At 32.3% G+C, this 27,170-nt stretch overlaps 4 protein-coding genes across 4 annotated transcripts; 2 read left to right on the forward strand and 2 right to left on the reverse strand.

The window, feature by feature from the left end:
- Positions 1 to 2,161: 2,161 nt before the first annotated feature.
- LOC129913805 (protein MEMO1) lies at positions 2,162 to 6,603 on the forward strand. Its single transcript, XM_055992669.1, has 6 exons — positions 2,162 to 2,397; positions 5,239 to 5,320; positions 5,378 to 5,446; positions 5,504 to 5,728; positions 5,793 to 6,012; positions 6,077 to 6,603. The coding sequence occupies exons 1-6, from the start codon at positions 2,349 to 2,351 to the stop codon at positions 6,314 to 6,316; spliced, it is 885 nt and encodes a 294-aa protein (XP_055848644.1). The 5' UTR covers positions 2,162 to 2,348; the 3' UTR covers positions 6,317 to 6,603.
- On the reverse strand, positions 2,589 to 3,626 carry LOC129913806 (uncharacterized). The gene is made up of 2 exons (XM_055992670.1): positions 3,392 to 3,626; positions 2,589 to 3,334 (listed from the first exon to the last, which is right to left on the reverse strand). The coding sequence occupies exons 1-2, from the start codon at positions 3,454 to 3,456 to the stop codon at positions 2,809 to 2,811; spliced, it is 591 nt and encodes a 196-aa protein (XP_055848645.1). The 5' UTR covers positions 3,457 to 3,626; the 3' UTR covers positions 2,589 to 2,808.
- A 1,481-nt stretch (positions 6,604 to 8,084) lies between the features above and the next one.
- Positions 8,085 to 9,297, reverse strand: LOC129913803 (formylglycine-generating enzyme). The gene is made up of 3 exons (XM_055992667.1): positions 8,719 to 9,297; positions 8,492 to 8,663; positions 8,085 to 8,437 (listed from the first exon to the last, which is right to left on the reverse strand). Exons 1-3 carry the CDS (start codon positions 9,227 to 9,229, stop codon positions 8,128 to 8,130), a joined length of 993 nt encoding a protein of 330 aa, XP_055848642.1. The 5' UTR covers positions 9,230 to 9,297; the 3' UTR covers positions 8,085 to 8,127.
- Positions 9,298 to 12,521: 3,224 nt separating this feature from the next.
- LOC129913840 (transcriptional regulator ATRX) lies at positions 12,522 to 27,067 on the forward strand. Its single transcript, XM_055992747.1, has 8 exons — positions 12,522 to 12,734; positions 18,051 to 18,152; positions 18,217 to 19,649; positions 20,833 to 24,768; positions 24,822 to 24,930; positions 24,997 to 25,085; positions 26,063 to 26,180; positions 26,253 to 27,067. The coding sequence occupies exons 1-8, from the start codon at positions 12,695 to 12,697 to the stop codon at positions 26,876 to 26,878; spliced, it is 6,453 nt and encodes a 2,150-aa protein (XP_055848722.1). The 5' UTR covers positions 12,522 to 12,694; the 3' UTR covers positions 26,879 to 27,067.
- The last annotated feature ends 103 nt before the right edge of the window (positions 27,068 to 27,170 follow it).

Raw genomic sequence — 27,170 nt, forward strand, 5'->3', positions numbered from 1 at the left:
AAAATGCTAACGATAAAATATCATCGAGTATTCTGTCAAAGTCAAAATAAAAAATTCCAAAAAATTAATGAAAAAGTAAAAAAAAAACCGTCAACACTGCTCTTGAAGTAAAATGCACAGGATAATAAAAAGTAAATGACAAATAATAAGTGAAGACTCTCCAATTTCCCTAGAGCTGCGTACTGAAAAACGAAAAGCTAAACGAAATTTTTCGTCTAAGATTTCGTTATCTTTTTTTGTATGTAAAATTTCGTTTCGCTTCAATAGATAAAAGTTGCTGATCCACGGATTAAATATTTGTACAACTGGCCTTAGACATCTGCGAGAACGACAAATCGAATCTCATTTTTTAAAGCCTAGTATACGCAGCTGAAAGGAAAATTTGTTTCAAATCAAGAAAAATCACCAAAGTTTTTAAGAGGGGTGGGGTTGTTAACATCCTAATAGCTTGTTTTCACTAGAACCCAAATGAGATAATTATGCAAATTGTCACATTTCGAATGTCAAATTCTATATTAAAAAAATTGAATTTAAAATCTGAACTGACCTCATTTGCGAAATTATCTCATTTGGGCTCTAATGAAAACAGGCTATAACTATCCAAGCACCTACTGATGGGTTCTGAAGACCCCACACAAATTTTAAAACTATTTGCAGGACCCTTTTATTTCCAGTATTTCTTCTTTTAAGCCTAGTACGCAGCTGAAGCGAAACGAAATTTTCCATACAAAATATCACAACGAAATCATGAACAAAATTTAATTTTTTAGTGTTTGTTTTAAAATTATTTTCCAATGATTTTTCTTGAACTTTTTATTTGTATTTTTATTATTTTGACTTTGACTAATATCGATGGTATTTTTTCGTTAAAATATTCGCTGTTGACTTTTGGAGACCTGACAATTTTTCGTTTGGCTTCAGCTGCATACTAGGCTAATGCCCGATTTACACGACTGGCAATTTGCCAGTATTTTTGCCATTTTATTACCATTTTTATTTTCGTTGCATAAACGTTCCGCTATATTTTTTTTTTCATTCTCATTCTTTGCCAATATTTTGGCAAAAGGATTTGAGAGTTGTGTGCCAAAGTAACTGGCAAATTGCCATTCGTGTAAATCCGAAATAAGCGAAACGAAATTTTCCATACAAAAATAGCACAACGAAATTTTGAATTTTTCCACATCTGACCCTTGGCGTTCCGGTTTGTATTTTTTTTTTTTTTTTTTGATACAAGTATGAAAGTTGTGTATGAAAAATGGAAAACTAAACAAATTTTTTCGTTGTATAAAAACTTTCGTTTCGCTTCACTTGAGTGCAAATTTTCCAAAATTATGGCAACAAACATAATAGGGGTATTCACGATCTGGTGCAACAGGCCTAGTAAAAATGTAAAATTTTTTTTTTACAATAGATCGTGAACGCCCCTCTTCTTATCTATAGTAAATATTGAAGCATGAATGATGTTTTTTTTTCCTCCACCGTTGCTTCTTCTTTTTTCCATTTTTTATAATTTAATTCTTTGTTTTGTTCGGGTTAATTAATTTTCACTAATTGTTTTACATCATTAGAAACTAAATTACGGGACATGAGTAGCGACAACCATTATAAACAGAATAAAAAAGACAAACTGTTTATCATGGGCGACGTGACGGTGAGCTGCCATCTGTCAAAAATAATTTTACTCCATTGTATTTTTATTTTGCAATAGGGTTAGGGTATAGCAAAAGTGCACGACCATTGTAAAATTTCAATCCATATATTTTGTTGTTGTAGTGTTGTAAGATCTTGCACTTTTGCAATGATACTAGACCAGTTGCATCGGATCGTGAATACCCCTAATGGCATAAATGTCAGGTGGAAACGTAGTATAAAACTGGCAAAGAATGAACAATCTCATTGTCGAATGGCGGTTTGACACTATTTAAAAAAACTGACAGAAGATTTATACGACGAAAAATAAAATGGGAAAATTTCCACAAACAAAATAAACTTGTAGTCGTTTAAAAAAACAAACCAAAAAATACTTTGAAATCCATCAAACATGTTTGACGGACATTATATTGGATAATGTGAACGCTACTTGAATATTAAAAAAGTGGCATCCCTGACAATGAATTTTTTGTTTCTGGCTGTCATTTTTTTTTATTCAAAGTGTCAAACGGAAAGAGAAAACTGCTTTGTTTTCAGTCGGGCATTGGTTTGTGCTGTGGTGTTGAAAATTTTTACACTTTGAAGAAAGAAGAAAAAAACTGAAAAAAAGAAAAGATTTTCCACTTTCTGTATAATCACGAAATATTTCTAAAGTACTTAATTAATCAATAGTTTATTAAAAAAAAAAGAACAAAAAAATGACGTCGAGAAACGCATCACATGCAGGCAGTTGGTATTCTGATTCAAGTAAGTCTATAAAATAATAAAATTTAGGGCGAGGGCTTTTTTTCTGCTTTTTCATCTTTTTTTTTTCTTCGTACCTGCTACCTCCTAGACAACTTATGAAGACTTTGCTGGTCTGGCACTCTTCAACGGGGATAGGTTTTTCACAGAAAAAAACAAATCAAGTCATAAACAAACGAAAAAGGTGCAACTGATAAGGTGTTTCAGGTCAATTTTATTTATTTTGTATTTGTATTCTGGTCTCGGGTGAAGTAAAGAACGTTGATATTTTTTTTTCTGAAAAATTGATGAGTCTTTTGTCATACTTTCTTTGTTCTGTATTCTACCCAAATGCAGCTATTAATAGTGTTAAAAAAATATATATAAAAAGAAGTCAACGACCGCTAGTATTGGAACTTTCTTTCAATATATCATTTAGTCTTTCTTGAGAATCTTTTGAATCTCTTCTATCCTTTGCCTTGATTCATTTGTAGCCAAATTTGTTTGATTTCCAAGCTCGTCCATTTCACAGCGATGTCTTTTGAGTTTTTCCAATCCATGTTGAAGTTGACTGCATGCCTTAAAAAAGCTACTCAACTCTGGTATGTCCCCAAATTCACCTGGATGTTGTCGAAACTTATAACCCATTATATTAGTAAGTTTGTTCAATTTTTGATCAACATTTTTCTCTTCCATAACCACATCCATTTCTGACTGACTAGCTGTTAAATGTAAATCCCTTATTCGATGTTTTAAAGAATTGAAATTTATCGATTCAAATGCTTCGCCAGCAGTTTGGAATAGTTGACAACTTTCTTTGAGTTCAGAGCGGATTTTTTGAATGCCTTCATCGATTGAGTAGGGAGTGGTTGTGTCGGGATGAATGTTACTGTCAAAATGGGTAGCTATTTGGTTTTTTTGATCATCAGCTGGTAATGTAAGGTCGGGGTTTTGATTTTCGCTACAGGAAAAAATGTATTCATACTTATTTCATATGTGAAATAATTTAAAAAGTTACCTTTGTTTAATAAGTCTTTTCAATTCTTCCCGGATATTATCAAAATTTTGATTTTGTTGATCCATTTCAAGATAGAAGATTTATGAATTTTTGTTAAAGTCAATTCTAATTTAAAGAATAGTTTCTTGATTTATATTTGTTTACTTTATAATTTTTAAGTTTCACTTTTTTTTTAAATTTATTTAAGTGCAAAATTGAAATTTTTTTCTGAAAACTTTGTATTTTCGTTAAATGTATACCTTCTGATTAAACAGGTAAAATGTACATAGTTTTTCCGATTTGCTTATGAGTTATAAACAAGAGAATTCATCGCTTAGTAACAGAAAGATAGAGTAAAATTGTTATTTGAACCTTCTTACATTCAATTTATAAGATTTATAAATCGGATGCAAGTTTACCTTCGCTACTCTTAAGAGTCATATTTCACCAAATGCGCTTTTTCTCCACTTTTTAAAAACTATCCAAAAATGGTTATTTTTGATACTTTACTTCCTCTTTCCCTCTTTTTTCAAAATGTTTTTTCTACTACTTTTTCTTATAGTTTTTCTTATTGGGCCGAATACATCAATTACTTCATAGCTGCTCATTCCAGTAAAAAATGAGACAGCAGCGAGAATGATTAGATTTTATAAAATGATATCAAAAATAGAGGTTTTTATTCAAAAAGAAATAATCAAACAACAGTTCGAGAAAATGTGCTTACTTTTGTTTGCTTTTTACTCTGAAAAACACTTTTGGCAAATTGAAATTGTACTTTATGAGTTTTTATACTTTTTTGAAAACTGCAAGTTTTTAAAATAATAAACCAGTATCACACCATATAAATATTTTTCGGGGTGTTGCTCTCGAATGAAAGTAAAAATTGAGTTATAAAAAATAATGTATGAAATAACAAGTATTTTGATTAATTAATAGGTCCCAATCATTAGAATGCTTAAGTGAAAGATTTAAAAAAAAAAAGTAGGGATTTTTTCGAAAACCGTAAGGATTTGGAATGAACAAGTTACCAAATTCTGAGAACCCTTAAGTTTTTCTATCAGCATATTTCGTTGGAACCATTACTTTTGGGACACCCTTTATGTCCCATTTCTGGCAAACACCACAACAATTTTGTACCATCTTACTCATTGGCAATAAAAACCTACTTTGCCAAAAAAAACAATAAAGTATCCCTAAGAAAATGTTATTTGTTATCAGATTTCAACAACATTTATACAATTTTATTATTTTTGCATTCAGTGTTTTTTTTTTTGTTATTCAATGGTTTTTTGATAAGAAATTTATCTGATGAGTGTTGAGGATAAAAATATTGATTTATTGGTAATTGAGTTGTAAATCAATAAATGAAGAAAAAAAGGCTAGGGCTAAACCGTTTATAGTGTAAGTGCCAAGCAAATTTATGCATGACTTCATCACTTTTTGTTCGGAAACATTTTCAATGCGTTTTAAATACTTCTGTTTTCTGTAGTTTGTAGTTATTTTTTTTTTTATTTTGAAGAACATTGAAAAATCGTCAAGCCATCCATAGACTACGTCCGATTAAAAAATATTTAGAGGTCAATTTCGAAATTATAATTTTCCATACAAAATCTGCAAAATTTAGTTGTTTCTTCCGACTTTTTTTTCGGGAAGAGCGTCAAATTTGAATTAAATATTAGTTAGTTAAAAAAAAATCTAAATCGGACGACCTTGAAACTATTATTGAATCATTCGCTTTATGCAAAAACAAGAATGAATGAAATGTTTTGCAAAAACAAATTTTAATTAGGTACTCAACTTTCGAAACTCTTAAATCTTGCGATTTTCTGTTGATAATTTATTTTAAATTAAATTTGTTTTCTTTAAAGAACCAGAGTTATCACGTCAACTTGACAATTGGCTTGGAGCTGCTGAGCTTTCACATGGACCTGCACGTGCAATAATTGCACCGTGAGTTATTAAAATCCATAAACTTTGATTTTTTTTTTTTAATTGTATGAGTTTTAGCCATGCAGGGTATACATATTGTGGTGCTTGTGGAGCTTATGCCTACCGACAAGTTAGTCCTGCCGTGGTGTAAGTTGATAAAATAAAATTATTTGAATATTTTCCAAAATGTATCCTTTTCTCTAGCAAAAGAATATTCATACTTGGACCATCACATCACGTACGACTACGTGGCTGTGCATTATCAATAGCTAATAAGTACAAAACACCTTTGTATGATCTCAAAATAGATGCCCAAATAAATGCTCAATTGGAGAAAACAGGACACTTTTCATGGATGGACATGAAAACGGACGAAGATGAGCATAGTATTGAAATGCATTTGCCATACATAGCCAAAGTTATGGAAGAGTAAGTTTTTTTTTTAAATATACAAATCTTTCGAAATTTTCAAACAGCAATTATATTTTTTTAGTTTCAAAGATCAATTCACTATTGTGCCTATTTTGGTGGGTTCGTTGAATCCAGATCAAGAAGCTTTATACGGAGATCTTCTTGCTCCATATTTAAATGATCCTCAAAATCTTTTTGTTGTTTCATCTGATTTCTGCCATTGGGGTCAACGTTTCGGTTATACATATTATGAGAAGTCATGTGGCTCCATTCATAAATCTATCGAGAAACTAGACAAAGAGGTGATTTCAGTGTTTTTTTTTTAATTATTTTAAAATTAATAAATCTATTTTATATACATTTCAGGGCATGGACATTATTGAGACCCTAAGTCCTACAACCTTTACTGAATATCTTCGCAAATATAGCAATACCATATGTGGTCGTCATCCAATCGGTGTATTGCTTAATTGTATAAAAGTTATGCAGAAACAAGGCTACAATATGAGCTTTAAATTTCTAAAATACGCACAGAGTAGTCAATGTAGAGACATGAATGATTCTAGTGTTAGTTATGCATCTGGTTCACTGTTATTTGAATCTTAATAGAAGTTTAAGCGATTTTATAGCATTAAACGATTTTTTTTTTCTTATCGCGTTTTTAAATTGTACATTTAGTGATTACATTTTTTTCCCACTTGAATCTTTTTATCGCTATTTAGCAATATTTTCTCCCTTTTTTTTCAATTTCGGCTTTCCTTTTTTTCTTATCGAATAATGTTTTTTTTTTTTAATAATGTGAGTTATATAAAATTGTTAGTTTTTAGAATTTTACCGAGCCGAAATATAATAATGTAATTGAAAATGAATACATATTTAAATTGTTTTCATAATTTTGTCTCTTATTTTATGTAGGAATATAATTTTCACTTTATGATTTGAAAAGATTAAAAACAAATATGCTGATCTTGAAGATTATGGAGGAGAACGGGATGACCCGCCCAAACGAGACGAAAACGTTTTAAACGAATAAACAGAAACAAAGTTATAGCAAATGTTCACAAAAAACTTGAATAATCAAGATGAATCAAATAACGACGAACATTATGGAGGGCTAAGAGCTGAAGTGAACCAAGTCACAAAAAGTGAATTCGGAGCTATGACGAGTTAACGTAAATACGTTCTTATGGTGAAATTTTTTTCGAAAAATGCCAATTTGAATATAAACACTTTTGGATCAAACTAATGACAGGCCTTAGTAGAGTCAAACCGCACGCAGATTTTAGTACTAGATTTGGATTTCTTTATTTTTTTTTATTTGGTTCGTTTCAGCTGAGAAACATCCATATGTAACTACGAATACGGTATCTCTCCGCTGCATGCTAGAATCAGGGAGAGGATATTGATGAAACTATTGGGACTGGGGCGGAAAAAAGAAGAAAACAAGAGATCCGAAAACGCGATTAGCTTGGACTTGATGTGCAAGGATTTGGAAATAGTAATGATGGAAATACATGAAGAAGATTTTTTAAACAATCGTATTGTCGGCACGACGTCAAAACCACGAATCTGCGTTTCTGAACATTTTCACTTTAATGCGTCATTTTACTTGCAACCGGTCCCTCTTTTCACTGCGTCGATCCCATTCTTCCATCTGTTGTCTAAAAACCTAAACTATCAATTTCCGTTACATGAGTTTCAATAAGATTGCTTGAGTTTCCAGAACTTCGAAGCCGTTTTTCTCAAAACTACAATTTTGCAGATTCGTGGTCTACCTCCATTTTACCAATTTTCCCAGGAACGTAAAAGAGAAAAAAAACTTCGTATTTTCCATGTTTGCATTGTTATTTTCATGACATTTTAAACATGAATAATTTTATTAATGAATAAAGTGGGAATTTCTGGTTTGAGGAGTTGTAGCATTCCCTTATATCTAACAAATTCCAACAAAATCTTATTTTCAAAAAAAAATGGAGTTATACACTTTGCGTGCGTCACCGACGATATGGAGCCTCTTGAATAACTGAAATCAATAATGAGGTTATAACCTGGCTCAAAACAATAGTTAATATTTTGATACCGGTTTTCAATCACAAAGGAAAAGGTGATACGCAAAGCTATGTTAATGAATAACCACTTAAGGGGAGGACTCGTTGTTGGAGCAGACAAGAACATCCTTTTAAGATGCAAAGAAAAGTTGTAAGAGCGAAAGGACATTGCAAATGCAATATGGTACAGAAGCATGATTAGAAGATTCAACGATGATCACCGCCTATTCGTGTCATCAATTAAGATAATTTTAACAAACCGTTGAAACCATTCTACGAATACCGAGGTCTTATGTCTTTCTAAAAATAGAATTGCAACAATCAAATTGATTTCAAAATTTTATTAAATTAAACTGAAAAAAAAAACATTCAGAGATTCTTGGCGCACCTAAAACCCAAATTACCCGCTGAGCTGTCTTCGGTATTTTGCGAACGAGCTGCGCATCGATACCTATAACAATACGACTCATGACAAAGATATGATCCACCTTTCTTAACACGATTTGGGGGATTATTTTTATCGTTTTCATCCCACAAATCGGATGTCCATTCCCATACATTGCCAACAATGTTGTACATATCAAAAATATTTTGCTTATAACTATCAACGGGACACGTTCCTTCGTAACCATCTTCTTTGGTATTATCATCTGGGAATTCACCTTGCCATATATTTAACCTAAGAATTCCGGATTTAAATTCTATTTTGTTTTAATTGTTTAAATTTCCTTACCAATGTCTGTCTTTTGGCATCAATTTGGATCCCCATGGAAAGAGTTTGCGTTTCTTTCCACCTCGACAGGTTACTTCCCATTCTGCTTCGGTTGGAAGGCGTTTTCCTTCCCAAGCACAAAATGCCACTGCGTCATTCCATGTTACATGAACAACTGGATGGTCTAAGATGCCTAGAATTGTCTTAGTTTTAAAAAAGAGTCATAAACGTAAGAGATTGCATCGAACCATTGATATCACTTTCTGGTCCATAAGGATGTTGCCAATCAGTGCCTTTTACTTTATACCACCATAAAGCACTTGCAACACGAAAATCTTTGTATTCTTCTCTCATTTTTTTGGAGAGGAAACTTTTGAAAACAAAACTATCACCGAATTTTTCAGTTTCGGTTACATAGTTTGTAGCTTCAACGAATTCCCTGAATCTACGATTTGAGACTTCATATTTGTCCATGTAAAAGTCTTTGATTTGAACATCAAGTTCGGGCGATTCATTGTCGGCTACAAAATGAGGTGTATTTGTACCAATTTGGTATTGTCCACCAGGAATTAAGGACATATCATTGAACTTGGATTCCTCAGATGATTGTGGACAAAATCCATTTTCATCTTTAGATTTACTACAGTGGTTTTCTATTTTATCAACTTGTGGTGCATCACGATTGAGTTTATTACAACCACAATCGGGATAGGAAAAACCGACAAGGTTTGCAGCGATAATTAATATATAAAGAATCATTTAACTATTAATTGAATTGAAGCATAAAGTTCATTAATTTTTGGTTATAAAAAGTAAACAAAAAAAGTAAGATCAGCTAAAAAAATGGCAACGTAATGTAACGTAAATACATTGGCGTAACGTTATAATAATGTAATGTGACAAAACGTCAATGAGATCGTAATTAATGAGCATTTAGATGTACGTAATCTGGGATGCATACGATCAGCTTGTAAAGATCGTAATTAATAATCATTTAGATGTGCATTATTTGGGAAGCATTTGACCAGAATAGATGTTTTGTTGAAAATTGGTTAAATTAACTTTCTTTTGATTAATGAACAGTGCAATTCAACAATGTCATGAGTATAGTAACAAAAAAGTTGAGTTTTCGATAGAGCTTTTGGGTAGTTAGAGCAAGATAGCGGAAGTGCTGATTTTAGTATTGGAAAAACGTTCCAGGGCCAACACAGTTTTCAAATTGTTTTAAAGCATTTTTTTTAAACTAAATTTTTGAATAAATCGGGTAAAGTTATCCACAGTGAGTTTCTCACGAAAACACAGCCATTTACGCCTTTATTAAAAAAAAACAATATTAATGACCGTAATGCCGCATTTACGTGAGTGTACATTTGTCAGTATTTTGGGTATAATTTTGACATCTGTTTGTCCTGTAAAGCCACCATAAAAGAATAAACTTGTTCTATGACAAGAGCATTTTATATTTTTATAACAAAGCTATTGACAATTTATTACTCGAGAAAGTGGGAATTTTACTTTTTCCTTCTAGCGCCATTTGTGTTTGAAAAAAAAAACAAAAATAATTTGAAACCAAAAACTAGGCTTTTTTCTGTTAAAATTAAGTTATTATGGCAATACTATAGGGGTATTCACGATCCGATGCAACTGGTCTAGTATCATTGCAAAAGTGCAAAAGTGTTAAATCTTACAACACTACAACAACAAAATGTTTGGATTGAAATTTTACAATGGTCTTGCACTTTTGCTATACCCTAACCCTATTGCAAAATAAAAATACAATGGAGTAAAATTATTTTTGACATATGGCAGCTCACCGTCGCGTCGCCCATGATGAACAGTTTGTCTGTTTTATTCTGTTTATAATGGTTGTCGCTACTCATGTCCCGTAATTTAGTTTCTTTTGATGTAAAATAATTAGTGAAAATTAATTAACCCGAACAAAACAAAGAATTAAATTATAAAAAATGTAAATAAAGAAGAAGCAACGGTGGAGGAAAAAAAAACATCATCCATGCTTCAATATTTACTATAGATAAGAAGAGGGGCGTTCACGATCTATTGTAAAAAAATAAAATTTTACATTTTTACTAGGCCTGTTGCACCAGATCGTGAATACCCCTTATATATTTGTTCTTTCTTCTTTGTTCCATTGTAATATTCTTTGATCTATCATTTCATGTAATTCTTTTTGTCATTACATTCTTATTCTTTCAATAAACTTTGCCTTATTAAGACGTATCTCTTTAATTCGAACAAGCTTAAATTCTAACATTTTCAACATTTGTTTTGAAATTTGCGGTCAAAAAAAATTGTAACAAAATGAGTTTGAAAATGTTCACTTTTCACGTTTTGCAAAAGTAGTTATATTTTAATGGTTAAATTTTAGAAGACTGGAATGTAATCACTCGTATTAATCAATCAGGACACTGACTGGTTTTCAAGAAGTGCAATTTGTTCGGTAATTATGTGAAAACAACATCAAATACAAATCTACAATGAAAAAGTCGTTCAATTTTAATTATTGTCATTTATTGTAATATAAATAAATTGCACGACTGGGGTCGCACGTACTTGCTCTTATGCTTAAAGTAACTATAATGTTAAAGCTTTTTATTCAAGAAATTTAAAATTTGATATTTTGAAGAAATTTCATAAGTAGTATAAAAAAATTAAATCTGTTTTTATAATTAATTAAACTCTGTTATAAATTATCTTAAAAAAAAAAAAAATATGCCATTTTATTTCTTGTATAAAAAGGTATTTTTAGAAAAAAATTTTCGAAAATTGTAGGAACCGTTTTTTAAAAAAAACAATTTTTTATATATAAAAATTTTTTAACATTTTTCAAAAAAAAAGTTTGTATGCCATTTTGAAGAAATAATTAATTTACACATAAAAACTAAATTTCAAAATTTTTCATTGATCCGTTTTCAAAAAATTGATTTTTCAAAAAAAAATTTTGAAATATTTTTTAAAAAACCAAAAATGCGTTTTTTGAAAATTTTCTAAAATTTTAATATTATCTTTACTTACACACTTTTGTATAAAAATTTTCATTTAAATCGGGTTAATGTTGTTCGAGATATTCAGAAACGAAAAAAACCGTTCTATGACAGGTACTGTTAATAACGGTACAAAAATTTTTTTTTATATTTAAAAAGTTGGCTCTTATGTGTAATACTACACACAAAAATTTTAATCAAAATCGTTAGAGCCGTTTTTGAATAAAATTAACTTTTCTATTTCCGTTATATGGCAGGTACCGTTAGTTTTGGTCATAAAAAAAAAATTTCAATTTTCCCTCTAGGGAATCACCAAAAACTCCTAACTACCAAGTTTGAAGAAAATCACTTCACTCGTTTAGGCTGCAGCTCCAGATAGAGACAGACACACAGACAGACAGACAGACAGACAAACAGACAGACAGAATTGCCGGACCCACTTTTTTGGCATTCTGCATCATCGTAATGTCATGTAAAATTGTTATCTCGAGTTCGATTTTTTTTACGAATCCTAAACTTGCCCTATAGTACCTATATCGCAAGTAAAAATATTGTCAAATTGTAAATTCTCTAATATCTAATGCATGGCAATAGATGATTTATCAATTTATTGTCATAAATGTTATATATTTTCCAAATGGCTAAATTGCTTTCATATTTTCACTCATGCAGATGCAGCATTATATTTTGTTGCATTATGATTTTGATGTAACATCCCTGTGTCCTGCATACCAAGCTTACGTTCTGTGTCACGTGTGTCACAATTGTAACTAAACGTCAAACGTCAACGTGACTACCGTCACAAACAAATTCAACTAAATGCTTATGAGCAAAAGCAGTCCAACCGTATATTTAGTTTTATATAAATACCGACAGCCACGAGGCTTTACAAAAAAAATACTCGAAAAAGAAGGCAATACTTTATAGCCACTTTAGTACAATAAAAGCTATTGTTAGAATAAGATATAAAATGTAACCTAACTTTGAAGACTCAATAAAATTCAATTCAATTCAATTCAATTCGTCAAACGTCAATTTACATGCACATTTTTCAAAAAGCAAGCGTTTGCTTCGGCTTCGTTTCGATTTATCAGTGCGTGATTATTCAAGAATTAAAATTTTTTTTGTTACTGTAAACATCGATAATCATTTAATAACTATCATATAATTATTTGTCATATTGTTTAATTGTACTGAATAAGAAAACAAAACTAATTTCACGATGCCTACAGCAGAGAATGCGGAACCCACTGGTGGTCGAGGTAAGAATCTAGTCTCGTTTGTCCTCTACAAAAAAAAGCTCAACTTTGCCATGTTGTTTCGACTGCTTTTTATTCAACATTCCAATAGGCAACGGACATTTTGGTTTTTGAATTTGTCCGTTATGATGTCTAAATTTTTTTTTTTTTTGGTTAAGGTCTCAAATTTTAATTCGTATTGAAATTCAAAATTTGTTTTAGGCTTTTGTTTACTAAAAATGATGAGAAGAGCACATGGTTTTTCTAAATTTCGTTTGTAAGCCTTTTTTAGACATGCGAACAGCACATTCTTTTTTATGAACTTAGGTTTATTCTATAACATCGTGACCTTCAGCAAAAAGTTTAATATTTTTTGTATATTTTAATTTGGTCCATTTAAACCCATCAAAACACAATATCAGACGAAGACTTTGTTCCAAACCTTAATCTTTCAGCTTGCAACTCATATTTAGCATTTTACAATTTCTAAAACGTAATAATCTATCCCTTGTTCTTAACTATCTTTAACTAGGTACCTATCCGTTTTAGAATTCATTATTTCTGTCGTCAACACAACGCCCATTTCGGCTATCCCCATTTTTCAATCTATACATATACCTACCTTAAAATCAAATAAAGATACCCTCTGGGGCTCTACTACAGTTATTCATTATCTCTAATTACAAAGTTTGGTCCTGATGTTTGCCGCCTTTTCAGAAGTCGCCAGGTAGAACAATTTTTTGAACAACCCGTACATGTTCATGCATGCCTCGGTGGGCCGTTCTCAGCGAAGTCTATTATGTATGTGGGTAAGGGAATACCTAGTTATAGAAAGAAGCATTCTCTGTCCGTAATGGTTGATGAATACCATAACTTAGGCGCCGAAAATTGGAAACGGTTAGAGTATATAAAGTCGCCAGGCAGGCCCCAAAGTCAACACCTTTTAATTAAAAAGTAATCTGCATAGCACATTTTGACGCCATGAATAGGTTTTATTTCCATTTAAAATTGGATTTTAAGAATAAAATTTCTTGATACATACCAGGGACTCAATTCCGCAAGAGTTAATTCCTCTGTGTTCACAAAAAAAACGTGTAAATCGCGGAATTGGGCCCCAGAAGTGCGTTCACAAGTGAGACTAATAAAGAAATAAGTTTCAAGCTTCAGAGTTACTGATTCCATACATTCAGGACTGGGTTTTGAGGGATGAAGTTCTCATATACTAAAAGACATTACCTTCTCCTTGTCATTAAGTTAAGGGTGTCAATGGTTTTTTTAAATCAAACAAAATACAAGACTGACCTTTCAATTTTCTGGTTTAAAGTTTATTAAGTAAAGAAGTCCAAAAACACTGCTCGTGGGACCCCCGGGTCTCAGGCTATGACGTGTGGTTGAACTTGGTATATTTATATTCTATGGATTCATATTACAAAAGATGAATTAAAACTAAATCACCTGTGCAAGTTTTGGTGTGAAATTATTTTAAAAGTTGAAAATTTAATTTATGTATTATAAGTTAACGTTCGGGTTATTTTTATCAATAGTTCGAGTAATTGAACTAATTTTTTGTTTTTAATTTTGTTAATTTATATTCAGTAATAGTAGGGGAGCCCGAGATGCTAAATTTGCAGTTACTCGAGCGCCATGGGGACCTATTGGATTGCGAAGATTAGGTTCTAAAACGAAAAAAAGTATATGGAAGTTTTCCATTTAAGTGGGGATAAGAGCTTATAAACACGTTAAGGAAATGTAAAAAAAAACTGTCGCATTGAAATACTCGAGCGCGTCAGATATTAATAGGGTATACTCGCATTGGCTTTGTGATAACCGATATATATTAATCTGACGATAAGACAGTGGTGGGTGGCTACAAAAAGCGGTAGAAAAAATAAAAAAAAAAAAGTTATTCGAGCGTGTCAGATTTTGAGAGGGTACGTTCAGTAAACTCCAAATAGTGTTCAATTTGAATAACTGACGATTTGGACGTGGCCTACACTTATAAATTATTTTTGAAAATTTTAAAAAAAAATTGTTAACTTAAGTTACTCGAGCGCGTCAGATTTTTCTACTGTAGGTTCAGCTCGATGTCAGAGTCACCCTAAATGATAATCTGACAATTATGTTAAGGTGTATTGCTAATCTGACAATTTGAAAAAAAAAAAAATTAGACAGTTTTTGAATATAAAACAATATTTTCGTTTCTTCTGGTTATTACCTACTGGATGTTACACAAAATTTATATTATATACATATTATATACAAAGGTAAATCAATAATTTAATATTGATAATAACTGGATTCGTTTTCCAGGTTGTTTTTCAACTTTGTCGTCATCTCGTGTTTCTGTAAGCAAAAATGGTTATGATACTTACTTGATAATCTTTCCTTCGAATGATAAATTATTATTAAAAAGTAAACGTAATTAAAGTCATAAGTTTTGCTCGTCTGGTTAACGAAAGAAAAAAATACCCCGAATCTAAGAACATTACGTAATGACCAGACGATCGGAGCTTCTATATTTATTAAAGATGGGGCTTTTGCTATAAAGTTAAGAATGTCACGTTATTCCTCGATAAACAAATTTGAGTGTTGGACCGGTTTGGAAATTTTCCGATAGTGAATTCCATATAAAACGTCTTTGGGGCTTATTCCCTTTGGCACGTTATTTTTTATCAACTTTAATGAATTCTGTATGATTTTTTTATGTCAATCTGTATCCACATAATAAGTGTAGGTAAATTAGATAAAAAAATTAAGATATTTCGACAAAAACCTTAAAAACTCGGCATTATGAACCAAAAAATTGTATTTTTTTTTTACTGTACCTTCATGCTTTATCGATAATTTTGGCTATATTGCCCCATGAAAACCGTCAGATTATATGTTTTTCGTGTTCCTGATAAAATTCCCTTCAGAATAAAAAAAAAATTAATCGCGCTCGAGTATTTCGAGGTGACGTTTTTTTTTTACAACTTCGTGCCTCAGCCATTTTCTTATGCCTCACTCATATTGTCAGATTATTGAAATATACACTTTTCTGGACGTACTTAACCTACCATTTCTTAATCTGACGCGCTCGAGTATTTCCGAGGATCGATTTTTTTTTACTAATCTGACAGGCTGCCCACAACACAGACCACTGTATCAAGCTTTTATATTTGGTAGGAGTACATTACTAAGTACAAGCTTTCTCCCCATATGATTTTCTGATGCGCTCGAGTAACGCGCGAAATCCCTTCCTGGACTCCCCTACTATAATGTAGACTGTATAAGTCTACAAAGGTTGCAGACTGTTCCCAGTTTGCGGTATTTGTCTGTTTTGATTCAGATGAAAACAAAAAGACATTTTATTTTCCGAAGTTCTGCCTGCTTACACTTGTTTGTATGACAAGTTTTTAGAAAGCTTTCGCGACTACGAATTGCGTTGGACAACGATGGTGCCAAAGCTTTGACCGGCTATAAAAACCGACTAATTGCAAAATGGAAACTTAAAATGCCAAACGTTTCATTGACACACTGCTTTCTTCATCGAAAAAGTTCAAGCCTCCAAAGTACTATCTCCAGAACTTAATTTTTGATGTTTTAACCAGATTAAAAATCGGGAAATTGGAATCATTATATTCATACCCTCCCTGGCTTTGAAAATTATCCTCTCCCTGTGTTCAAAAGATTCTAGACTAGAAGAACTTTTATCGGAAGAACCGATATTTTTTGGCTAACTCCCATATATTTTTCTCATGGTTCAGAGTTTATTTAATTTGGAATTCCTGGCTGGCATGGAGTTTCAATGCTTGTGGAACTTCGTAAGTGACTAAGCTGCTCTCATGGAAGTTGCACCGACATCTTATATGCGGCAAGTCAAAATGCCTGAGTCGATATGCTCTTCCAAAAAATTTAATGGGGAAATATCTTGTCTTGACAAAAATGTATTTTTTTCTTAATTTGATTTTGTTGGATTAGCTCTCGTTAACATTAGAGCCTTAACTACATCAAAAAACAAAGTCAAAAAAGTACGAAAAAGTAAACAAAGCTCAAAATATAAAAATCACATGTATATTTACCTGACATCTATTGGAAAAAAATTAACTAAAAAAGCTCTTTTGTTTTTGAAGTTTGCAAAAGCTTGAAAAAGTAAACAAATTACAGTCAACTCCATCTAAGTCGAATTGTCACAGGACGCGAAAATTGGTTCGAATTAGAGGGAAATTCGACTAAGATTAATCTATTTAATATTTTTGCTGCAGGCGGTTTCATTAAAAACGGTAAAAAAATTTGAGTTAGAGGAAAATTTGACCTAAAAGAAGTACGACTTATAGGGAATCGACTATATTTGAAATTTCAATTGTGTGTAAAAAGAGCTTTTTTCGCCAAATGACAGGAACTACATATGTGATCGAAGAGCTACCTTACGGAAAAGATATAAAATATTGTTTGAGTGTACATATTTGTTTTTAAAACTTTGTGAAAATTGAAAGTTTGGTCTTGTTCAAGCTTTTTGAATCGAATACTTTTTTAAAATGAAAGAGAGATATACAAACAAGCTACTAGGACAGGGATGGCGAACCTTTTTAGAGCCCCGTGCCATTTAAAGAAAATATTTATTTGAGGTGCCTTCGGCGTGCCATAGAGTTTTGATCAAGGTTTTTTTGTGGCTACTAGAAGCAAAAATTATTAATTTTAAACTACACAGCGTTTTATTTGTAAACACACCTATTAATTTAATTTTGAAAATAACAAATTATTATTATTGTAGTTCATTTTAATAAAAGGCGTAAGTAGGTGAAAATATTGTCAAGATCTCCAAATTTTCCAATTTCATGTTTCCATTAATTTGGAATTGTTCGTCGTATTGCCCTCCACCCTCTCTAGTTCGATGGATTCCAACTCTTTCATTGTTTCCACTAATTTTTGAGTCGATATCGGACAAGCTACATTCAATTTCCAACCAGTAAAATTTAGACATGTTAAGTTTATCAAAGGATGTCGTATCAGGGTCCATAGTAGACCTAGCATTTCTGATAATTCTTTAATTTGTGAAAACCTAATTACCTACCCATAAAAAACTGTTCAGTTAATTTTACCTAATTCGTCTGGTTTTTTCATGTAAATTCAATACGTTCTTCAGAACATGAGTATCTTCTTCTGAGAAGAAGAGATTTTTACAGTTTTACAAAATTACTGGAAAAATCGTTGAATGTCGCTCAAATGGCTTTACTTAATTGGCACGCGTGCCATTGGTTCGCCATCCCTGTAAAAAAAAATCGTGTTTACTTTTTTGTACTTTTTTTACTTTGTGTTTTGATGTAGTTCAGGCTTAACAATAATATTATTTATTTTCAGTGACTCGTTCTCTCCGAAAACGTTTAACATCTATCGACAGTGATGTACCCAGTAGGCCTGGAACTCCCAACAACATCAATCTTCAAACAATTCCAGAAATAAGTAAATAGTTCTATTTACAATTCGAATTAAAAATATAAACTAAAATTAACTATTTTTTCTGCAGATACTCCAACAAAACGTCTAACTCGCAGAGCTTCTTTAACTCTTAGTAACTCTGCTGCTCTTACACCTTCCAAAGCGAAGAATCTGGTTGAAAATGTAGAAGCATCTAATACACCAGGTCGCAGGCTTACACGACGACGCAGCGTTAATATTTCAGAGTCAGAAGACCAATCAGTACAATCAATAGTAAAAAATCCAACAATTTCTGTTGTAAAAGAAGAACCTGAAAGTCCAAAAGAAAAACCACAACGAGTCTTACGTTCATCTTCAAGATCTCCAAATGACCCAGAAAATACAAAGAAAAATAAAAACGCATCGTCGAAAAAAACAACAAAAAAAGAAGAACCAGAAATTATTAATCTAGACGATACCGTTGAAATGGAAACTTTGAAACCACAAAGTACCAAGAAAAAGACTAGAGTATCCATTAAAAAAGAGATTATCATTGATGAGTTGGAAAAAGAGAAATCTGTTTCTAGTAATGAAGTAACACCAACAAAGAATTTGGAAACTTTATCAGTTACAGAGAAGAACTCAAATAAGAAGAAACTTATCGAAGAGAAAAGCCCGAAAGACAATGAATCCGATAACTTAAAAGACAAAAAACGCTTGAGCGGAACTGGTACTCCAGCAAAATCCTCAAAATCTCCAAAATCTGCTTCAAAAAAAGAACCTATACAAAAACAATTAACCCCAGAAAGACCAAATTCTGATATGGGTAGTGCAAAGAAGAACAAAAGTGCACAAAAAGAATCCAAGTCTTCACCAAAGGTCTTTCAAAAAATTCGATCATCACCAGAAAATTCTGCCAGTAAGAAAAATAATTCAAATAGTCCTCAAGAGGAAGGCATCCGTCGGTTTTTTACAATAACAAAACAAGCAAGTCCAGCAGCAGTTAAAAATAGTCCACAAAAGAAAAACCACCCAGAACCACTAAAAAATGTTGCATTCAATGAAGCAGACGATGAAAACACTGAGAAAAGTGTCTACCCAAAGACACCAGGATTAGTTAAAAGCAAAAGTTACATATTAGATGCTTCAAATGATGTAAATGTCGATAAAGATGACACTTTCAAATCGACCAAATCCAAGAAAGATCATACTTTTAAAGACAGCTCTGATGAAGAGGAGCAGGAGGAGGAAGAAACAGCAGCTCTTAGCTCAAAAACACCTTACAAATTGAAAGTTAAGGCGGTTGAAAGTAGTACACCTATTCAAAATAGTTTGCCAAAGCAAAACAAAACATTGGAAACTGAAAAGGAAAAAGAAAAGTCAGCTAAGGAAGTTTGCTTTTCTTCTTCTGATGATGAAGAAGAAAAGGATGCTGTTGCTTTTCCAAAGTCGTGGACTCAATCGGTGTCTGGAACAACTCGCGACACATCAAAAATCGATTGCATTGTTTCGGAGAAATCACTGTCAAAGAAAGAAGCAGAAGTAAGTATTTTAAGTAATTTAAGTTTCTTTTTCTAGCAAAATGTATAACAAAAACAGCAGGGCATGGATGATAAGAGAGCAGATCAGTTAGCACATATTTCCTATTGATGCGTACAAGAAACTTCTTTTATTAGCTTTGCAATGGCTAGGGGACCTTGTCCATAATATGTCTTCACGGCCTCTAACTCTAACTATGCTCAGTTGAACCTCTTCTTCTGATTCTCATTTAGATTAAGAAGAAATTAATAAAGAATACACCACACCATTTCGCAAAAATATTTCATTTCTCTAATCCTCATCAGTTTCGATTTCGCCAACATCTTATTCTAAATCAAATTCCATTCGATAAAATTTCGCGTTCCAGATAAGAAAAAAAAATAGTATGAACGACTGGGTCGCACGAACTTGCTCTTAGGGTTAAAGTTACTAAAATTAATAGTTTTTATATAGAAATTTAGAAAATTTATTTGACAAAAAAACATAAAATTTGTTTGTTTTTCAAATTAAAAAAAAAACAACATCTAAAAACAAATTGAGCTCTAAAACAAGTATGCAATTTGATTTCTTTTATTAAGATGCATTTTTAGAAAAAAAGTTCCAAAATCGTTAGATCCGTTTTTTTTTTAAACTTATATTTTTCAAATCATTTTTTGAAAAAAAAAAATCAAAAAATTAAATTTTGTAGAAATTAGAAATTAGCATCTAAAACTAAAATTTCAAAAAAATTCAATATCCCGTTTTCGAAAATTTCAATTTTTTTTTTAAATCAAAAAATTATTTTTTTAAAAATTTTATTTATTTTAATTATTATTATATACATACATACATATGTTAATGCTTTTGTATAAAAAAATTCGTTGAAACTGAATTAGTAGTTTGGCAGAAAATCAGATTTGAAAAAAAACCGTTCTATGGCAGGTACCGTTAATAATAATTTTCGAAAAAAATTTCATGAAAAGTCTTATCTTTCTTGTTACTGATGAGCTTAGATATGTCCCTAAGTTGCTAGCATCTTGACCATCTTAAAACACAAAACTTTTTTACCCAGTCATTGATCCTAAAAATATATTACTAATACTCGCTGAATCCTTTTCTTTGTTTAATTTAGGTTCTATCGTCCTAAAAATAGCTTAAAATGAAGTTTTCAAATTCAAATTTTTATTACGTTTTCTTTTCTTTAAAGGCCGCTAATAAATCAAAAAGCAACACATCTCAAAATAAATCACAAATCAACGCATCCCAGAATAAATCACAAAGCAAGAACACCCCAAACAAACCACCAAGCAACACATCACATAATAGCAGTCAAAATAGATCCCATCTATCTCATAGATCCCGTCAATCGGAAATTTCTGACGCCGAAGATGATATGCTAGAAGAAGATGATGAAGATTTTATTGACGATGATGATGAGGAAGATGAAAATAGAAATGCAGAAAAAACTATCTTCATAGATGATGAAGCAATGGAAGTTGCTGAGGGTGAAGAATCAATGGACGAAGAAGAAAGAGCATATTTGGAAGAAAATGAAATCCCAGAATATGGTGAATCAATTGGTAGTCAGGATAGCGAAGAAGAAGAAGATGATGATGCCGTCGATGAAGTACCCGACGAAGAAGATGATGGATTCATTGTTTCTGATACAGAACCTATTGAGGAACTTTTAAGTTCAGAAAATGAATTGGAAAAATCTAAAGACAAAAAATACAAACGAATTGTTCAAGCATCTGATACATCGGAGGATGAACGTGAAGGAAATCCTGGTGCCGATAAGAAAGATGACACTGATCTTTGTTTATTAGTTGAGTCTTCGTTTGAAGTTGATAAATCATTAAAAAAGGATAAATCTTTGAATGAAAGCAGTCAAATTAATAAGTCATTTCAAGAGATTGTTTCAGAAAAGAAGAATGATGAAAACGAAGAAAATAGCAAAGATGTGTCATCTCCTAAAATTCAGAATGAAGAAGACATTTCTAAGAACAATGGACCAAGAAAATCAGAAGTCAAAAATGCTTCATCCAATGACCAATCTGTTAAAGAACAAAACAAGTTGGACAACAGTAAGCTTAACCATATTGAAATTGATAATAATAATTATTCAGACATGGAAGAGGCAGATGATGAAGAAAAAGAAGGTACAACTTTGAACCGAACCAAGCCACAAATTTTAGAAAATATTATTCTTTCACACAAAATTGAACAAAACCCAAGTGTCTTGAAATCACCTGCTAAGTCTCCAAAGCGAAAATCATCATCATTCACTTTATCTGGCAGTGATCAAATAAACACTGCAAAAGATTCTAGAAAATCAGTGGAAAAGATTGATGATGATTCTGCGAGAAAATCTATTGATGCCTCTGCAAATGTGCAGAATTTGAACAACAGCAGCAGAAAGTCTTTTAATAAAATTGAAAATTCAGTTAATGCAACCGATTCACCATCGAAAAAAGCAACAAAAACGAGAAAAATAAGTACTATGTCTGTTGGAGAGGAGACTGATGATTCCTCAAACATTTCAAAGCGAAAATCTTCAGCTTTTGGTGGTCAGCAGGAAGATATACTTAAATCTCCTAAAGCTTCGAGAAAATCAATGAACAAAAGTATGGCTTGTAATGATGATGAGTCCAACTCAAACAGCAAATCATTGAAAGAGTCAAGAAAATCTATTAGCAAAGCTATTGATATATCTGCACACGAAGAAACACTCAATGTTAGTCAAAAAAGACACTCTATTGATAACTCAAGCAAAAATGCATCCACAAATGAGGAAAAAGAAAATTCCAAAACTGAAAAACCAACAAACGAGTCTAGAAAATCACTTATTAGAACCTCAACCGAAGAAGACACAAATGAGGCCGAAGAGCAACAAAGTACATTGGAAAAAACTAAATTGTCATTAGATGAAGGATCTGAACCCGAAGAAACTTTGTCAGCATCTGAAAATCCATTAGATATTTCGACTGCTAAGACGTCACTCAATACGTCGAAAAAATCAAGAAAATCCATGGAAAGAAACAGCTTTTCTTTACAAAATGAAAAATTAAACGATTCAAAAACACAGCAGCGTCGGAAGTCGATTGCTCAACAAAGTACTGTTGAAAATGTTTCCGAAAGTTCTGCTGGGTCAGAACATGAAGAAGAAATTGCAAACAAATCTGTTGGAAGAAGGAAGTCAATGGCTCCGGAACAAAGCATTAACCAGAATGTTTCTGAGAGCTCTTCTGAGTCAGAAGAAGAAGAAAAGATTGCAAACAAATCTGTTGGAAGGCGAAAGTCAGTTGCTGTGGAACAGTCTGAAGAAGAAAAGATTGCAAACAAATCTGTTGGAAGACGAAAGTCAATTGCTCCAGAACAAAGCTTTGTCCAAAAGGTTTCCGAGAGCTCTGCTGAGTCAGAAGAAGAAGAAAAGATTGCAAACAAGTCTCTTGGAAGGCGGAAATCAGTTGCTGTGGAACAGTCTGAAGAAGAAAAGATTGCAAACAAATCTGTTGGAAGACGGAAGTCAGTTGCTCCAGAACAAAGCATTACCCAAAAAGCTTCCGAGAGCTCGGCTGAGTCTGAAGTAGGAGAAAAGATTGCAAACAAGTCTCTGGGAAGGCGGAAGTCAGTTGCTGTGGAACAGTCTGAAGAAGAAAAGATTGCAAACAAATCTATTGGAAGACGAAAGTCAATTGCTCCAGAACAAAGCATTGTCCAAAAGGTTTCCGAAAGCTCTGATGAGTCAGAAGAAGAAGAAAAGATTGCAAACAAGTCTCTTGGAAGGCGGAAGTCAATTGCTGTGGAACAGTCTGAAGAAGAAAAGGTTGCAAACAAATCTATTGGAAGGCGAAAGTCGATTGCTCCAGAACAAAGTAATATTGCCGAACCAGAAAGCGAAACTTTAAACAAGTCTGGACGACGAAAATCAATTGCTCCAGAACAAAGTTTCGTCCAGAATGTTTCTGAGAGCTCTGCTGAATCCGAATCGGACGAAGAAGAAAATAATGAAAAACTATCTCTTGAAATAACTGACAATGAAATGGAAGAAAGTTCGCAAAACGATCCAAATGAAGTAGAAGCACAATTTTCTGATGACGAAGAAAATGCCGCCTCGGACACAACTATGTCAAGTTTCCTTGGTGAAGATGACAGGGGTAGTAAAAATAATTCATCACGTAGAAAGTCAATTGTTGCTAATGAAAGCAAATTGGATGAAACATTCCAATTAGATCCAAAGACCAGTCTTTCATCTTCATTGCATGATAGCTTACATCGTAGTGTTTTGCGAAAGTCTCTCAATCAGAGTCAAAAGCGAAGATTAACAATAGACGAAGGAAATACAAAAGATGAGGAAGAAGCTGAAGAAAATCATTCAAGTGAATCCGAGGAAGAAAATGACTCATCAGATGATGAAATCAACATCAAAAAGAAGATTGTCTCCGAAAAGGGGTTAAGTGTATCGTTGAGTAGTATTCAAATAAAGAAGAAAAAGGTCAAAGATGCTAAAGCAATTCGTAATTCGTTCACAATTGGTGTTTCGGTTCGAAAGAATTCATCAGAAGATGAAGATTCATCGGAGGCTGTGGAGGCTGAAAATAAAGATAATGTTGAAAATAATGCTTCTTCAGAAAATGAAGATGTTGCTGCAGATAATCAAGCTTCATCTTCATCAGAAAGTAATCTCCTAAATGAAAGTGAGACAGAAGTTTTGGAAAAAGTTAAAAATGTCCAAAGTGTTGGACCTTACAAATCAAGGAAATCGATGTCAAATTCTATACTCTTAGCTCCACAACAATCACAAAAAGATATCAAACAAAAAAGTGGAATTAAACGCACAAGTTTGTATCTACAAGAAGATACAGCATCGAATTCGTTTGTTGAAAACTTGGCCGAAGAGAAAAAGAAAATTAAACAACAAAAGAGGAAATCTAATAGTTTCTGTGGAGTTGTTGAACCTTCGGTTGAAGAAGAGGATGGTGATAAAGTTCAGCCACCAGAGCCAAGATCTGAGAAAAAGCTAAAGAAATCTTCAGAATCAGAACATAAGAAAGTAGATGTTAAAAATGTACTCAATCGATGTGAACAAATGTTGGAGGCTGCTAATGAAGCTAAACGCCAAGCTAAATTACAATCCAAAAAGGTAAGAAATAATAATAATGTTGAAGTCTAAAATATAACTTTAATTTTTTAAAGGTGAAAGTTAAGAAACCAAAATGGATGGACAAGGAAGAAGAAGAACCCAAAAAGAAAGAGGACGAGGTTGAGATTCCATTGGTTAGCAAAAAAGAAATCAAACGCAAAGGTAAGTTGTAATATTTAGTAATTCTAGATTTACTATAATTATGCATTTTATCTTTTTTTTCTTTAGAAAAAATGAAGAAGGAACTAGAAAAGGCTCTCAAGCAATCAGCATCTGTTCTAACTAAGGCTGCCAAACCTGCGATAAAAGCTAAACAGGTCAGTATTTTTTTTTTTTCAATTATTGTATTTTAATAGAAAAAAAAATTAAGAATAATGACTGTACTTTAGAACCGTTGAGTTCACATTCGCAAGAGCTACAATGACACTCCTTTTATTAGTTCTCTCAACAACCTTCTCGTCAGGCAGTTTGCACTAATTCTGCTATAATAGGAAATGTCATGACACCCCCTTTACTTGAGAAGGTATATGAAATTTGTCACCCTTTCTGAATTAGCTACAATTTATAAAGCATACAAACGCCCAGAGCTCGAGTATTATTTCAATATCTCGGCAGCCCCTCTTAAGGCTACGGCAACGTAGTGAGGGCCTAAACGTACTACAATCCATGAATTTATAAAAATGTCCACAGTGTGTCTAATAATATGGCCAGGGACTGTATGTGTAGCTAAGTACCAACTGCATCTCATACTCTGAGTATGTTTTAGATGAAAGTACGTATATTCATTATCAAGTAAGAGTATGATTGGAGTTTGATCAGTTTAGTTACAAATTCGGCCAAAAGCTTTCTTCAGTTATCTCAGCCTTCTCTTCCGTAAGGGTACGTGCCTTTATAATGCTTTATAATTTTAGAAAATAGTTCTGAATCGAACCATCGTAATTATTTGACTTGACATATCAAAAATTCCTGATATGCCCTTTCAGTCTTCATTTGACTTCAAACCTCATCCAAACAACCGATTTCAGTTCTGATTAATATTCATTTTTGATTTTTAAACAAATTTCTTTCGAATTAATTTGTCTTTGCTGACTGAAAGGTAACATCTTTCTCACAGTTCTTGGATCTCATGGATCCAAAGTTCCTCTAGTTTATATATTTGGTATGCCTAGTTCCAGCCATACTTTCATTATTAAGGGCACATATGACAAAAGAATTGCTCTTTAAATAATAAAAAAAAAACAGTAAGATTTATTTGAACCATTTTATACAAAAATGTTCTTATTATACTTTACAGAAAAATGTTCCTTCAATAGATGAAACCAACAGTGTCAATCCATCAAAGCGACTGGAGACCGAGTTCCTAGAATCCCTTGTGGAAACGTCGTCAAGTACAAATAAGAAAAAAGCAAAAGGTATGTAATACAAACTGCAAATAAATATGAATACACAAAAATTTTAAAATTCCACAATTTTTCTTTTTTTAGCAATTGAAACTACTCCACCATCAGATAAGGAAAATTCCAAGAAAAAATCAAATAAACAAAAGTACAGAATCGAAGATATACACAAAAAAATCGAATCAGATATAGAAACTTTAGAGACTGCATGCGGCACAGTGATCGTTGAACCATCAACTCCACAAAAACTACGCATTCAACGTGGTTTTCGTGAAAGTCCAAAAACACCAGTTGGATTCAAAATTCAAAACCTGGATTCCGCTGATAAACGATCAAATAAAAAATCTCATCGCAAATTAAAAACAACATCAGGTTCATTTGTCGAAGAAGATCTTAACAAATCGAAAAAGAAGCGCAAAATCGAGGAACCAGTATATACACTTCCAAAGACCCAATGGACACCATCGGGAGTATTTGTTGAGGAAGACTTACCAACTCGTCCATTGGCAAATTCAACAGCTACACAATTTTTAGTAGCTTCTTTGGGCAGTGATAAAAAACACAAGTCTTCATCGACAGGTGTTGTATCAACGAATACATTTAATAAAGCAATGAATTTTAAGCAAAATGCTCTTAAAACAGTTAAGCGGCAACAGCCAAGAGAGATTATGTTTTCAAAGCAACGCAAAATGGCCAATAATAATAAGTTTTAATTTGAGCTTGCAGGAAACACAACATGTACAAGTTAATCGATTTCTGTTATTTATTATAAAAAAAAACACGGATGGATTGCCGGATATCCGTTTGTGAGTTCATGTTTATATCAAAAGCAAGTTTGTTTATGTTTGTTATATTTAGTTTTTACTATTAAGTTTTTTTTTAATAAATACCAATTAATTGTAGCTAAATTTTCTTTTATTTTGTTTGTTAAAATATTTAAAACAACCCGAGGACAAAATTCCTTAATTTAGTACGATTTGTAATGTAGGTACCGTCAGAATAAGG

This window comes from Episyrphus balteatus, chromosome 3 (assembly GCF_945859705.1).
Source record: "Episyrphus balteatus chromosome 3, idEpiBalt1.1, whole genome shotgun sequence".
NCBI lineage: Eukaryota > Metazoa > Arthropoda > Insecta > Diptera > Syrphidae > Episyrphus > Episyrphus balteatus.